Source organism: Manacus candei, unplaced genomic scaffold (assembly GCF_025592945.1).
Source record: "Manacus candei isolate 608988 ecotype Guabito, Panama unplaced genomic scaffold, ASM2559294v1 h1tg000050l, whole genome shotgun sequence".
Taxonomy (NCBI): Eukaryota; Metazoa; Chordata; class Aves; order Passeriformes; family Pipridae; genus Manacus; species Manacus candei.
The window spans coordinates 19,137,274-19,150,898 of NW_026138098.1; the positions used below are offsets into that span (position 1 = coordinate 19,137,274).

Consider the following 13,625-nt stretch of genomic DNA (forward strand, 5'->3'; position numbering starts at 1 on the left):
GTTTCATTCTGCTGTAGATACTTTCACTGAGAGTTTATATAAAGTGTTAAAGCACATTTTAGTGTATTTTCAGCATCCTAAGGCTTGATGCAAATTTTTGGCATGTTACTAACGTGTCTGGGTTCCAGATGATTATAAAACATGGGAATAAGCCCTTTTTTGGACTTCTGAAATTACAGCAGCTGTTCAGCCACTTTCTAAACATGTAGTGATTGTTTGTTCAAAATTATCTGTGAACCCTGGAAGTGAGGGAGGAGTTCTCTGAAGTATTTCCTCACATGACTATATCTCTAGGGCTCAAAAGTGTCATGATGATGTGGGATTTAATTTTTTCCTGCTAATTTCTACTTCTCCCTAAACTTCTCTGCTTTCCATCAAATGAATAATATCCGAGATTAAATAAGGGATAAATATTAGCACCCATTTTGCTGCAGTGCCACATGCTTTTATTTATAGCATCATTTTATTTCAGCTGCTATTTAATTATATTAGTTCCCCATCTAACACTGTCAGTGGAATTGAAGAAATAGATTGAAGCTTAGTCTTAATGACAGTCCCATCATGTGTGGCAAATCCAGTGAAGAAAAGTAGCTTTGTTAGTATCTGTTTCAATGAATAAGTCTATAGAAGGAGCCAACACATCACACAAAGTGAGAAAGATAGCCCCCATGGCAAGAACATGTAAATTCCAAATATGAAAGGGATTAAAAATTAAAATCCAGATTCAGCTAGTGATTATAGATGCCCCAGTTTTCAGGACCTGAACATTTGTACTATGGATACTTCCTGAAAAACGGATCTTCTTAAAGTGTTTTATTTTGGTCACTGAAAATTTCTATTCATGGTGTAGAAGTCATTTGGGGTTCTACAGCAGCTTCCTAGAATGAAAAAAAAGTTTTAGCACAAACTCATGTTGATCCGCAGATCACAAAAGAGGACAGCAAACCCTCCTCATATTCTGTAGTCACATTTTAACATTTTTGAGGCCAAGTACAGGAGGTAGAAAGACAAGCATCAACACCCAGAGCCTCTGGATGAGTTCCTCAGAGTATTCTCGGCACAGCTGGAGGGCTGGAGCAGAAGCCAGCTCCTCAGTCCCTTGAAGTTTAATCCTACTTAACTTTTTGCCCAGAAATGAGCACTGTGGAAGAAAGAAGTGACACTGAAGATCTGTTACTATAAAGTCTGGCACTGAAGGGATATCTAAGGCAGTGAAATTCCATCCAAAGACACCAGTATATTTAGGTGAAATACTTTGAGGTACAATTTAGCCAAACCTGTAACTTAAGATGTTGGCAATGGAAATATATAATGTCTTATTTTCAAAGATGATAGCCATGAAGGAATGGGCATACATACCTGAGTGAGTTTGTTGCAAGCTGGGAGCTGTAATGTCACTGCAGTTAAGATTTCCAGTTGACCATCAATGTTGTAGAGAGGAAACCCCACAAGCCCATAATAATGTCAGAGTAGCCCTGGCACCAAAATATTAGTAGTTTTATTAAGATAGTGATATTTGCTATACCTCGTGGTTTCTGGGTTTGCTCAAGGAAATAGAAAAGAAAATAGAAATAAACAAGGTTTCACAGTAGTTAGCTGCACTAATCCTGTGTGGATTTCTATTCAGAAATGCAGTGGCAAAAATGCTGAGTACCTCAGTGCCACTGTAACGTTTACATGATTGTGCAGGAAGCTACATAACACCCCTACATCTTCAAATGAAGTATGTGAGAAGTGTTATTTCAATTTTACACGTGGAAAATTAGTGTATGTAGTAACTCTATGACATCCTAAAGTAAGGTGATGACTCTGTGAGGCAGTAGGCATGAAAATTTGGTAAGAGTTTTCAAAGGATCCTTGACAGACTGAAAGAACACTCAGCAAAGAGACTCAAAAACATTTCCTCTCCCATCTACCTGCCTTTTCAGTAATGAATGTTTTTCAGTAATGCATGGTAAAAGTCCTTTTTCTCTACAAGGTGACTCAGCAACTTCCCGAATATGGAGTGCTATTCTATCGTGTGTCCCAAGAGAAGAAAGGAGCAGAAGGGGACATAATCCTGGGAATCTGTGCCAAAGGCATCATTGTCTATGAGATCAAAAATCACACAAGAATTGCCAGTTTACGATTCCAGTGGCGTGAAACAGAGAGAATTTCAGCTCATGTGAGTTGGAACTAACTGAACCTCATCTCCACTTCATGACTTTACTCCTCTTCTTCCTGACACTTTGCATTAAGAGCCAGAATTAGACTCATTCCATACAGGCAAGTCATTTTTGAAAATAGTTTCAAATCAAAGCTGGATCTGGATGTGAAGATACCCAGTTCTTCATGAGGTATAGTTCTAGAGGGTTTTTGCCAAAACTGGAGTTGAATTACTATAACACTGAATAATCTGGTGTTGACTATTACAGAGAGACTATGTCGAACCTCTCTATGGCATATTGCATATTCATTCCTCTCTTGTCTTTACTGCTCTCTCTTTTTTCTTCTGTTTTCTTACCTACAACAGGTAATAGGATCATGTCTCCTGCTTCCAGATCTCATTATTCCTACCCCTATCTCTGAGTATATTAACAAACTAGTATTGGTGACAAGATTGTGATCCTTTCTAAGTGGGATTTTGACATTAGAGGTATATCCATCTACTGTCATACGGTCTAGGTGTGTCAGACTGCATCACATACTTCTCAGCTTGTTTGCTCTCCCAAAATGGTCCTGCTGCTCCTTGAAGATATGTCCATTTTCACATTAAATTTGTTTAATAATTTTAACATCTGTAGGGCCAAATTTTGCAGTTCTAGCAACCTGCTCTCAATGCATTCAATGTCCAAAGGCTCTTGACTTGTCACATAGAAGATACATAGACATTTTGCTAACAACTGTTGAATTTACAACAGGCATTTACTGCACCCAAAAAGGCTTGCAGTCAGGTATAAATACAACTGGACAAAACAAGATTATATAAATGAACTTTCAGTACCTCAGTGTAGTGACTGATATATAAAACAAACTGTGCTGGTTTTTTTCCCTTCAGAGAAAAAAATTCATGATTGAAAGCAGCTTCAGTGGCAAGAAACACACCTTCATTACTGATACAGCGAAGACATGTAAATATCTACTGGACCTCTGTTCTGCCCAGCACAAATTCAATGCACAGATGAATTCTAGGCAACTTCGGCAAACTTCATCAGGTGAGGTATAAATGCACTTTCATTACTGGGCCCATAGGACAGGGTTATGTTTTAGGAAAGGTGCATTCACCAAAGCTGAGAATTAGAACCCGCCACATTAGTTTCAATCTGCTGCAGTTAGAAAATAATGCCTCCTACTACACTGGAAGTTAGAGGAGTGTAAGTCTAACTTGGCATGTGCATGTGAATGGGCATGTGTAGCAGGTGAAGAGGGGTTCTCTGATGATAATAACAACTATGTAGCTAAACTCAGATTTAAAAAAAATAATAAGCATGATGTCACTTCCCTTCAGGAGACCTGCTTAGAATTATACCCCAAATGTAACATGAAAATATTCCACACAAATTAGAACTATAGTAGTGCCCAGATATGCTGGAGCTGAATTTAGTTATCTTTGCATAAGACAGGGATTCAACTCCACGGTTCAGTCCCAGGACAAAACCACTAAACCAAAGGCAAGTGAGTCATACCCTCTCAACTACGTAGCTGCTAGCAGCTCTTATCTTAGATTTTGCCATGTCTGTGGAAGATATTACTAATATCTCCTTAAGACTTCAGATTTTCCATAGTTTCTAAGACAAGGTTCTGCTCAACCCAGGGCAGTTACATAGCACTTCTCACCCACAATTCTCAGCATGTTCTGTAAAAATGGGTGAGGATCATTATGGGGAAACTGAGGCACATAAGAAATAACAGTCTAAGCTGACCACTGTCATCACTCTTGACTTCAGTGAAGCAAAAGGAATTTTCACTAGCTCATCATTTCACTGCCTGGAACAGAACCATAATCATTTACAACCCCTGAGTGTTTGACCCAGTAAGTCCTAAGAGGAGAGTAAAGTGTCACGCCTTATCTGTTGGCATACTCTTTTCTGCAGTAAAACTGTAAACAAATTATACCATGGGATATAACAGGACTATTGAAATATTGCCTCCTTCTCACTAAAATCATTTAATGAAAGGTGAAATTCCACCAGCACAAATTTGTTCCCATGGAAAAAAATGCTAGGATAGCATTTAGGTTCAAAGCACCTTTTGTTGATTGATGCCTGTAGCTTCAAACATAATTTAGTGGGACTGTGCTTTTTAGCATGCAAATGAGTGCTAGTAGCAAATGCTACAGTTTCCTGTGTCACATTCGTTTGTAGTAATATGTCCTAATAAAAATTATTACATTCCATATATAACAGAATAAATGATTGAGAACTAAGAAAATTATAACCCAAGACCTGATTACAAGTACACCAAACCACTGAAACAAGCCAGACTTACACAAAGCATGTGACCACAGGTTCTGAGGTTCAGTGTGTGCTTGCTGTCCCAGAAAAAAAGCTTTGTGAAGGCAATGACAGACAGTAGTACAAAATGCTGCTTTTGCCAACACAGTGAGGCTGTAAAAGATTATGAGACTCTTTCTGCACACTTCTGCTTCTGTTGCACTGTTCAGATGTATAAGTCACCATCACTTCAAAACTTGATAGCAACCCCCTGCTTCGGAATCACCATAGCAACTCCAGACTGCACTAATACTGTGGACAGTTAAGCCTTCTGATGCCTTAAGAAATGCCTTTGATCAAAGCCACCAAGGAAAGAAGAGCCTAGATTTAATGCTGCAGAGTAGTGTTCTAGAAAGTTGTATTCAGGTTAATATTTATTAGGAAAACACACGGGAGGTTAGCTGTCATTTATAAGCAGAATTAAAGCCCATATTGATGCTGGCCTGTATCAAGCAGAGTTTTTGGGTTTGTCTTCAATTTTCTGCTGTCCTTCTCTCTCCAAATTCCCTCTTCAGACCACCAGCTGAGAACCTAAATAAATTAATGCCTCCTTAAGCACTATCTTGTTTCAGAAAAATAAAATCCTTTTTGTATACAGTAGAGCCCAGGTGTCATTAAGCAAGTAGTAGATTTCACAGGAAAGTGGAAAACTGGCCACCAAGATGGTCCCCTAATTAACTTCACTTGTGCAAATCACTCAGCTCTTTGGCACCTCTCTGAATGTTGGAAAGTATGTGTGAGTAGAGCTCCTGTCTTCTCAGATATACATATAATGGAGGGGAGGGCCTGTGAAGGATCAGAAATTACTACCAAGATGGCTAATTCAGACTTTGACAGACAGATATGTCTCATATACCAAATATTTACAAAATACACTTTACAGAGATATTCAGGTTTAAATTATATAGGGTTGTACATTTCATCTGTCTTTGTGGAAAGTGAATTTGTAGTATAATTCACAGAAATGAAACCTAAATATAGTATATGCTTTCTGTGAAAGAAATGGATTTAAAACTACTCACTCCAAGGCCTGGATATTCTCAAAGATACAAGAAAAATATATCTGTAATGTCGATCTTATTTTTTTTTGGCATGTTCAAAAGGTTAGATGGAAAGTTCCTTTGAGCTTAAAAAGATGGGACAATATCAGTGGATTTGTCTTTCCTTACTTCCCTCTCTCCCTTCTTATTCAGAGGACAGTAAATTTGTGGAAATAGACAAATCAAATTCTGCATATGCAGCTCAGCGTGAACACCTTGCTCTTATCCAGAGACTGTCTCGTTCAGAGAATGTGCTCTATGGAGCAAATCTGGAAAACCTTTCTGCTGGGATGATGAGCAAATCTTGTGATAACCTCAGTGTGGAAACCAACAACAGGATGAGAGACAAAAGCAATCTTGGCAGGTAGGTTTGCTTTTTCCTCTGAACTTGTGTAAGAATACTCAGTCGTAGATTATATAATTGCAAACCTCTGTGCTAAACTATGAGGCAAACTTTTTTTTTTAAAGTTTTTATTGTGGTCACATCAAAAGTCCGGGGGCTCCATGGTGCCAGCAGTAGTGCAAACACAGGCAGGAAACTAACAGACCAACAGATAAGAACTTGAAAAAGAATGACATTTAAATTTGTACCAGACTCAGGAACGAACCATTTACTGGGTTATGGGGAAGTATAAAAATAAGGGAGAATAAATGTAAAATCTGTTTGTGTATCTTCTTGGAAATGGCAATATGTGAACTAAATGCACAGTGGAAGCTGTTTTTGATCAGGAATGGAGGAATCAACTTGATTCCTCCATGTCTAAAGGTGCAAATCATAGGGAACAGTACAAGAACTTCCCTCTCCTCATTTGTGTTGGTACACTCACCTGTGTAGGTGGTTACTATAGCTGCACCCAGTCTCAAGGCCTTTGATGAATTCTAGTGCCTTTTAGAATACTAGAAGTTAGAATAGAGCCAAGAAGAACATGAATTACCAGGAAAATTTTTAGACACAGTTTTGTCTAAACAAACAGCAGGGCTAAATGAATCATGCTGAGACTATGCTGTGTTTTCCTGATGCCTGCACTCAGCTCAGAGAAAAACACAGGGCAAAATCAGTCATATGAATGGTCTAATGGCAGCTGTTATTTGGAAGTAAATGCTGGCAAGGATAAATTACCTCTCCCCTACAATGAAATGCTTGCTGAAAAGATATAAACATGTGCCTTCCCAACTTGGCGCTGACAGACTGACAATGAAGGGTGCTAAATACCCTTGCTGATTTGTTATTTTAACATACCTTCCTGCAGGTCCTTATCAGGTCTATCCCAGTCAGAAATGCACATCAATTTGAATGAAAAGCAAAGGAGCTATGACTACCTCTCTATCCATTCAACTCAGAACACAATCAGTGGTAAGTATAATAATCATAAAGGGAGACATTATCCTCCCATATTTGCTGTTTCAATATCAGGATAACAAGATATATTCTACTTACAGATTAAAGAATAGCCTATTGTACTTCTAGTTCTGGGAATTAACCCAGAGTTTAGCAAGACAAACTGTTTTCTTCCCTTTAACTCCTGCTTTCTGTCTGGATCAGTGATAAGGGACTTCACAATAAAATTATTCTATAATGGTGCCTATTGCTCTACAGAGACGTAGTTCAGTACACCCAGAGACTCTTGCACAGGGCAGTGTCCCTCTGCTCAGAGGTTTGCAGAGGTTTGGTTGGTAGTTGAGATCTACAAATCAATATATAATGCATAAGACAGCATAGGCTCCAGGTGCTCCTCTCTTTTTGCATTTGTGTGGCACTAACTGGACTAAGGCCTGGATACCTAATTTTCTAGCAGAAGCTATATTGCATGCACACAGTGAGTAGATCTATGGAATATGAAGCTATGCTTAATTGGTTAGTCCATTTTAAAAATAGAACTGTACTTCAAAAACACTGTGGCAATTGCACAATTTTAAGTACTGGTAACAATACTGAAGTCACCATTGCAATCAGTGTTGGTTGAATTGCATCTTCAGAGCCAAAAGTGCCCACAGACTAGAGTTTCCAAAGGAAGCCATAGAAGATTTTGTGTCCAAATCATGGCCAGGTTCAGTGGGCACTACATGCCTAACTCTTTAAAAATCCTAACCTTAATAAAAACATTGCAGAAAAATGCATAGTCTCACAGAAAGGAATATTATAGGAAGAGCTTACACAACTCTGTACATAGACTTTTCTGAAGAATGAAAACTTCTGAACACTTGTTTGAGCTTCCTTCCTGAATTATATTAATTCAGAAGTAGTGGCAATGTTGAAATCAAGGACAAAATATATTTTAATTTTTGGAACTCCAGTTTTGTAAAATATATGAATCTACTGTCTCCCTGCATTAATCTACATTTATTCTAGCTGTTTTGTTTCTGCAGCACCTGCATCACCAGCCATTCAAAAGGAAGTTTTTCTAAGTGGTCTAGAAAGAGAAATCATTTGTGTCAGCCTAAAACGTGACCCTAAGAATGGATTTGGTAAGTAAGGAACATATTCCTGGGACTAACAGATTCTGGTGCTAACACTGATACTTGCTGAGTTAAGCTGGGCAAGACCGTAAACTTGTTCTCCCCATTTATACTTCTTATAGAAGACTACCAGCCTTTGTAAAGGATTTAGAATTTCCAAGACTGAAAAGGACTAAGCACATAACTCAAGACCACTATGTTTTAAGAGGAGTAACTAAGGCCACAGAGATCAAGGGGACCAAGTGCAAAGAGTAGAATGAAAGGAACATGGTTTTAGTTTTGTATCTGAAATACATGTGTACTGATTTTATTTATCTTAAGCCTCACAGGTTTTACATGTGAGGGTGCAAAATATGTACACAAACTCAACGTGAATGTTTGTCAACTTTTGGATGATTATTTGGATAATAACCATCTAGTTATCTAATACTGTAATAACACTGTATCCTGTTCATGTGGATGAATTCAGAGGACCATCCGGTTTCACAGCTGACCATTAATACAACTAAAAATCAAATTTCTAGATGGTGCAGGTCTGTGGGTAATTTCCTAATCCCAAACCCAACTCTTATAGCAGTGAGAAGAATATATTCTGCAATAGGCAGAGCTAGGATAGTGAAATTGAACTACTTGACAAAGTTTACATGGCCCACCTTAGATTTCCTGGTTGCATGATGTAGAATAATGTTAAAAATTATCTGAAAAGCTTTTATACCATTTTGCTCCTGCAGGTGTTAAACACTGCAGGTCCACCTAATTTATGACTCTTACAAGAATGTAGTTGGGGGTCTTTAAAAGTAGAAAACCAGGAAAGCATTCTTACTGAGACATTATATTTAAATAGCGACCAAAGTCACCAGCACACTTTAATTATAATGTAAGTTTAAAGCTCTCCCAAATCAAGACCTTGATGCCATGTAAATCAGAGCTCCCTATTCCTCAGACCATGTATAAACTTACACCATTGGAGTAAGAGCCTTTTGTGCTCCTAAGGTTCATCTTTTCTAATACTGCCAGTGTCTCTGCATTTTCATGCTATCTCGTTTTTGCAGGTTTTGTAATTATTGGAGGAGAAAATGTAGGAAAATTAGACCTTGGTATCTTTATCGCTTCAATTATCCCTGGTGGACCTGCAGACAAAGCTGGAAATATCAAACCAGGTCATTATCCTTAGTTTTTAATTAGAATTAAAATACTTGCATAGTTTAAAGTTAGCTGCTCTGGATTTATTTCCTCATTTAGATGTACTTTGTCTTGGTTTTATCTTTTTTTTTTTTTTCAAGGCGGACGACTCATCTCTGTGAATAATATTAGCCTTGAGGGTGTTTCATTTAATACTGCAGTTAAAATCATACAGAACTCTCCTGACGAAGTGGAGCTCATCATCTCTCAACCTAAAGGTATAAAGGCAAATGCCTTTGCTATCTATGGAACACTAATAGTTAACTCAGGACACTCAGATTTATTAGGCACTGGGATGTAGTGGTAGGTTCTTGCTACTCAGTGCCAGTTATAATAACCATGCAAGCAGTGAAAATAGTCAACTTCTAGCAGGTATCATGTGATCTCTGTTCTATGTCAGTGTGAAAAAATCTATTATGGGCTGCATTGCTGAACACTAAGGGAATTTTGGCATTTCTTTATCTGATGGAGAGTCATAGTCCTCTGCAGTGATGAAGCAAACACATTTCTCCACACTTATAATAGCAGTGCTCCATTGTACAGTGACTAACTCATTTTATGGATCAGATCTCACAATCAGTTGAAATAGGAAGTTACTTTGTCCTCCTGTTCTGGGGTATAGCAATATTTGCCTTCGAATTTACTTACATTCAGCAATGTTTTATTTTGGTATGGCTTTACAGACTTGTATGAAGAAGGATTAAATGAAGAAAAGATTCTATCAAGAGGAAACAGCACTAGTGGATCTGAGATCTCTTGTGTAGACAGTGGGAGAAAAAAGATTCAGGATTGTCATACGGCTCTCCCCAAAGAACAAGACATAAACATAGATGAACTTGAAAAGCCTCTTTCCTGGAGTATAGCACCAAAATTGGGCTCTAGGACTCCAGCTCCTTCAGCTGATAGCCTGGATGCAGAGGTAACTGAGATTTTGATGCTGCTCAGTAATGTTACACCCAGCATATAACATATAACAACATAGCAGCTATTAAGAATGGAAGGTAACTGAGAAATTAAAAACATGTGAAAAGGAGAATGAAAACCTTGGAATAAATTACACTGGAAATGTCAAAATCATAGACACGTCTGAAATATGTGAATGGGGAAACTGTTCTACAAAATGTTATTAAAAATTTTCCTTCCTTTTTCAGTGGAGGCACAAAGTTTTGATTATTTTCTCAAACTCTCTTTTAAGTTTTCAACCAGTCACAGAACAACAACATTTTGTGTCTAATTTCCTACTATTAGACATCCTCCCTATATATACTCAGCTTATGCACATTTAGACAGATTGTATTTTGAGTACCATTAGCATAAGCTTCAAATAATATCAGAGATAGAAATTGTATCATTCTAGGTTTGCAGTGACAGCAGGATCAAATCCTTTATATCTTCTCAAAAGCTCTCTTCATTTCCCCCCCCCCACAGCTTTTTTCTTTTTAAACTGAGATACTGTAATGTCATTAGTGTTTATATTTTTGAGACAGGTAGCTGATTCTGCCCACTTACCATCTCCATCAGAAACGAACTCAAAGGAAATCTACACGGTGGAGCTTCTTAAAGAAGATGGGACTTTTGGAATCAGTGTGACTGCAAGTGTTACTGTTAATCTTTCATTTTGTCTGTCAAACTGTTTCATGATCAAGAACAAAGGCTCTGCTCATTCCCTGGTTCTTACCTGCACAATCTGTGAAAGAAGTGTCCTGGCATAAAGCACATGGCAGTACAAACCCTTTTCATCCTTTCTCAATTTAAGAACAAGATCTACTACTGAAAGTGGAATTTGGTCAGGGAGGGATATAGCCAGAGACTCTAGAAAACATGACACAAAGAATTCTCCAAGTCAGGATGGGTTTTGTGGCTCCTCTGCAGCTCCTGTAACTTCAAGCCTGTGTCCATAAGCAGATTACATGGGACCATGGCAGAGCTCAAGCAGTGGCCACAGGCACTATTTAATTGTTGAGAGCCCCTGACATGGCTCTGGCCTGTGCCTCAACAAGCAGTATAATGGAAGTCATCCCATGCTGGGGAGCTGAAAGTTTTGCTATGTAGATTCAAGATAAACTGTGAATCTCACTCTGAAGGTCAGAGAAAGGGCCCTAGACAACTTTATTTTGTAATATAAGGAAAAGCAGTTCTCTGTGTATTTAGAGGACTGGGGAAGGCAGCAGTGAAAACTGTCTGCCACATTTGAATAATAATTAGTTGTCCTGCCTATCAAAGTTGAATTTACCCCTCCAGGCTGAGATGTCTTCACAGTCTTTGCTGAAATTGAGTAGGAAGCAACAGCCACTCCATTGCCTGCAGAAGAAATTAAGGGCTGTTTCTTCATCTGAATTTGGCCAGAGGATATAGATGGACAGAACATAATTCTTAGGCTAATCTGGAATTTTTCTGAGCTGCAAAAGTTGAGGTCCATGCTTTATATATTGTCAGAAAGGTTAATAATTGCAGAATGGATATTGCATAGCTTAGAAGCTGGGCAGGAGACTAACTGAAAGATGCAACCTCATCTTTATGTGAGCACAGGGAAAAATTTATGAACATTTACTTAATGTTTTTATATAGCCACACAGAAATGCATCGCATTTTCCTGAGAAAATAAAACAAGATTACTGTCTATGGAAGTATGTTACAACTAGATGGGGGTTTGGAGTAACATCCTCTTTCCCCTTTTTCCTATATTAAAAAAAAAAAAAGTAATTGCTGAAACAGTCGCTTTGCAATGCATGTATAAGTTGCTTTGATTTTTATCACAGGAAGAACATATGAAGACTCCACTCTAATCTGTGGGCATATGTTTTGCAGGGTGGAATTAACACTAGTGTGCGTCATGGTGGGATATACGTGAAGTCAATTATTCCCAGGGGACCAGCAGATAAAGACGGACAAATAAAGATAGGTAACATGTCTGGCAATAAAACTTTGGGCTGCAGAACTCAGTGTTAGTGCGGACAATGAAACACATTTGGGATTAGAGATTTTACAATTGTGAAATGTAATATGCACTCCATCATTCCTCAGCCTGTCCCTGTACTACATATAGATATCCCACTGAAAAAATCAGAAGCCTCACACCAACACTGTAGAGTTACTCTCCGTAGGTGCCATCAGACTACTGACTCTGACATCTACTTTCCGTGTTACTGGTATAACCAGACGCTATCACTGCATTTACTTAGAGAATACCCTGGTATGTTTTATGTGCTAGTTATAGAATGCTGTACAACAAGCAGTATTGCTTTCCTATGAATTGATATTAATTTGACACATGTAAGCATGAAGTCCTACTGTAACATGGGTAGCCTCAAGGTTTATACCCTCTGAACCTGAACATCAAAACAACTTGACCCTTTTTTTTTCCTTTTGCCTCAGGTGATCGTCTGCTGGAAGTAGATGGCATCAGCCTCTGTGGCGTCACCCACAAACAGGCTGTGGAACACCTGAAGAAATCTGGCCAGGTTTGTACAACAGCAGAGCTCAATAAGATACACAGTAGACTAAACTGGACTTAGTATGAAGCACAGTAGCAAAGGAAACCCACCTCCCACCCCCAATCCATTCCCCCTCCAACCCCATTCTCCTGAAAAGTAGAAAGACTTAGGGCTCACTGTGTACTGTGTAACTGGAACCTGTTCATCATTGTCTTAGATTGCCAAGCTGGTTCTAGAAAGGGGAAACTACCAACTGGCAGAGCCAGGTGTGACTGCTAATGACAGAAAGGAGGACCAATGTGCAGTTGTTTCTGTGGCAACATCCTTCACAGATGGTACCAAGGACTACTGCTTTTTGACAGATGGTAAGTCATAAAAAAGGAACTCAGGGTGACTTCCTACAGTGTACAAGAAAGGAATGAATGAAAACAATTCTGTGAATTTTCTGTGAGTTGGAAGGTAAACTGTATGCTGAATAAAATGATTTCTGATGTACTTAGAGTTACAATTGCTAAATGTAGCTGAACTTATCCTAGATATAAATACTGTATCTCAGACTTGGTGAGATGGGGCTGGCAAGGGCCTGTACTCTATGACACTCTCAGGCAGGAAGCAGCTGTGTCAATGTGTTCAGGCTGTTACCCAGAGAGAGCATCACCAGCACAACTGCTCATGCTGTGACAGTGATGAAGCTGGGGTGAACTGCTGCCCCAGGGCAGGACTGGAGACTGTCATCATTTAATTTCTTAAAAACAGAAGATTCAGAGATCACTTTCATAGAATTTAGCCAACAAATAAACACCAGATTTTTTACTGAAGATTGTCTCATAAACACTAAGTTTGAACCATACCTTTCCACTGGGAAGTTACTCCTCTACGTTGTTCCTAGGAGTATGGAATTCAGCTACAAGCATGGAATTTGGGAATGGCCTGATCTCTCATTCTCAACTGAAAGAGCAGTAGTTCCAGCTTATGCTGGTTAGTGCTGGAAATAAACTAACCTTGGGCAGCTACAGAATAGTAAAATTTATGCAACATTT

The 13,625-nt window shown here is 38.7% G+C and overlaps 1 protein-coding gene across 1 annotated transcript in view; it reads left to right on the forward strand.

Annotated features, from left to right (window-relative positions):
- Positions 1-13,625, forward strand: part of FRMPD2 (FERM and PDZ domain containing 2) — a 59,517-nt gene that overhangs the window by 14,141 nt on the left and 31,751 nt on the right. Inside the window, exons 11-22 of the mRNA XM_051800057.1 lie at positions 1,979-2,164; positions 3,038-3,194; positions 5,666-5,876; positions 6,763-6,866; positions 7,880-7,978; positions 9,022-9,129; positions 9,253-9,369; positions 9,835-10,070; positions 10,639-10,743; positions 11,960-12,053; positions 12,527-12,612; positions 12,803-12,950. Coding sequence (XP_051656017.1) covers positions 1,979-2,164; positions 3,038-3,194; positions 5,666-5,876; positions 6,763-6,866; positions 7,880-7,978; positions 9,022-9,129; positions 9,253-9,369; positions 9,835-10,070; positions 10,639-10,743; positions 11,960-12,053; positions 12,527-12,612; positions 12,803-12,950 — 1,651 coding nt within the window. The remainder of the gene's footprint in view (positions 1-1,978; positions 2,165-3,037; positions 3,195-5,665; positions 5,877-6,762; positions 6,867-7,879; positions 7,979-9,021; positions 9,130-9,252; positions 9,370-9,834; positions 10,071-10,638; positions 10,744-11,959; positions 12,054-12,526; positions 12,613-12,802; positions 12,951-13,625) is intronic.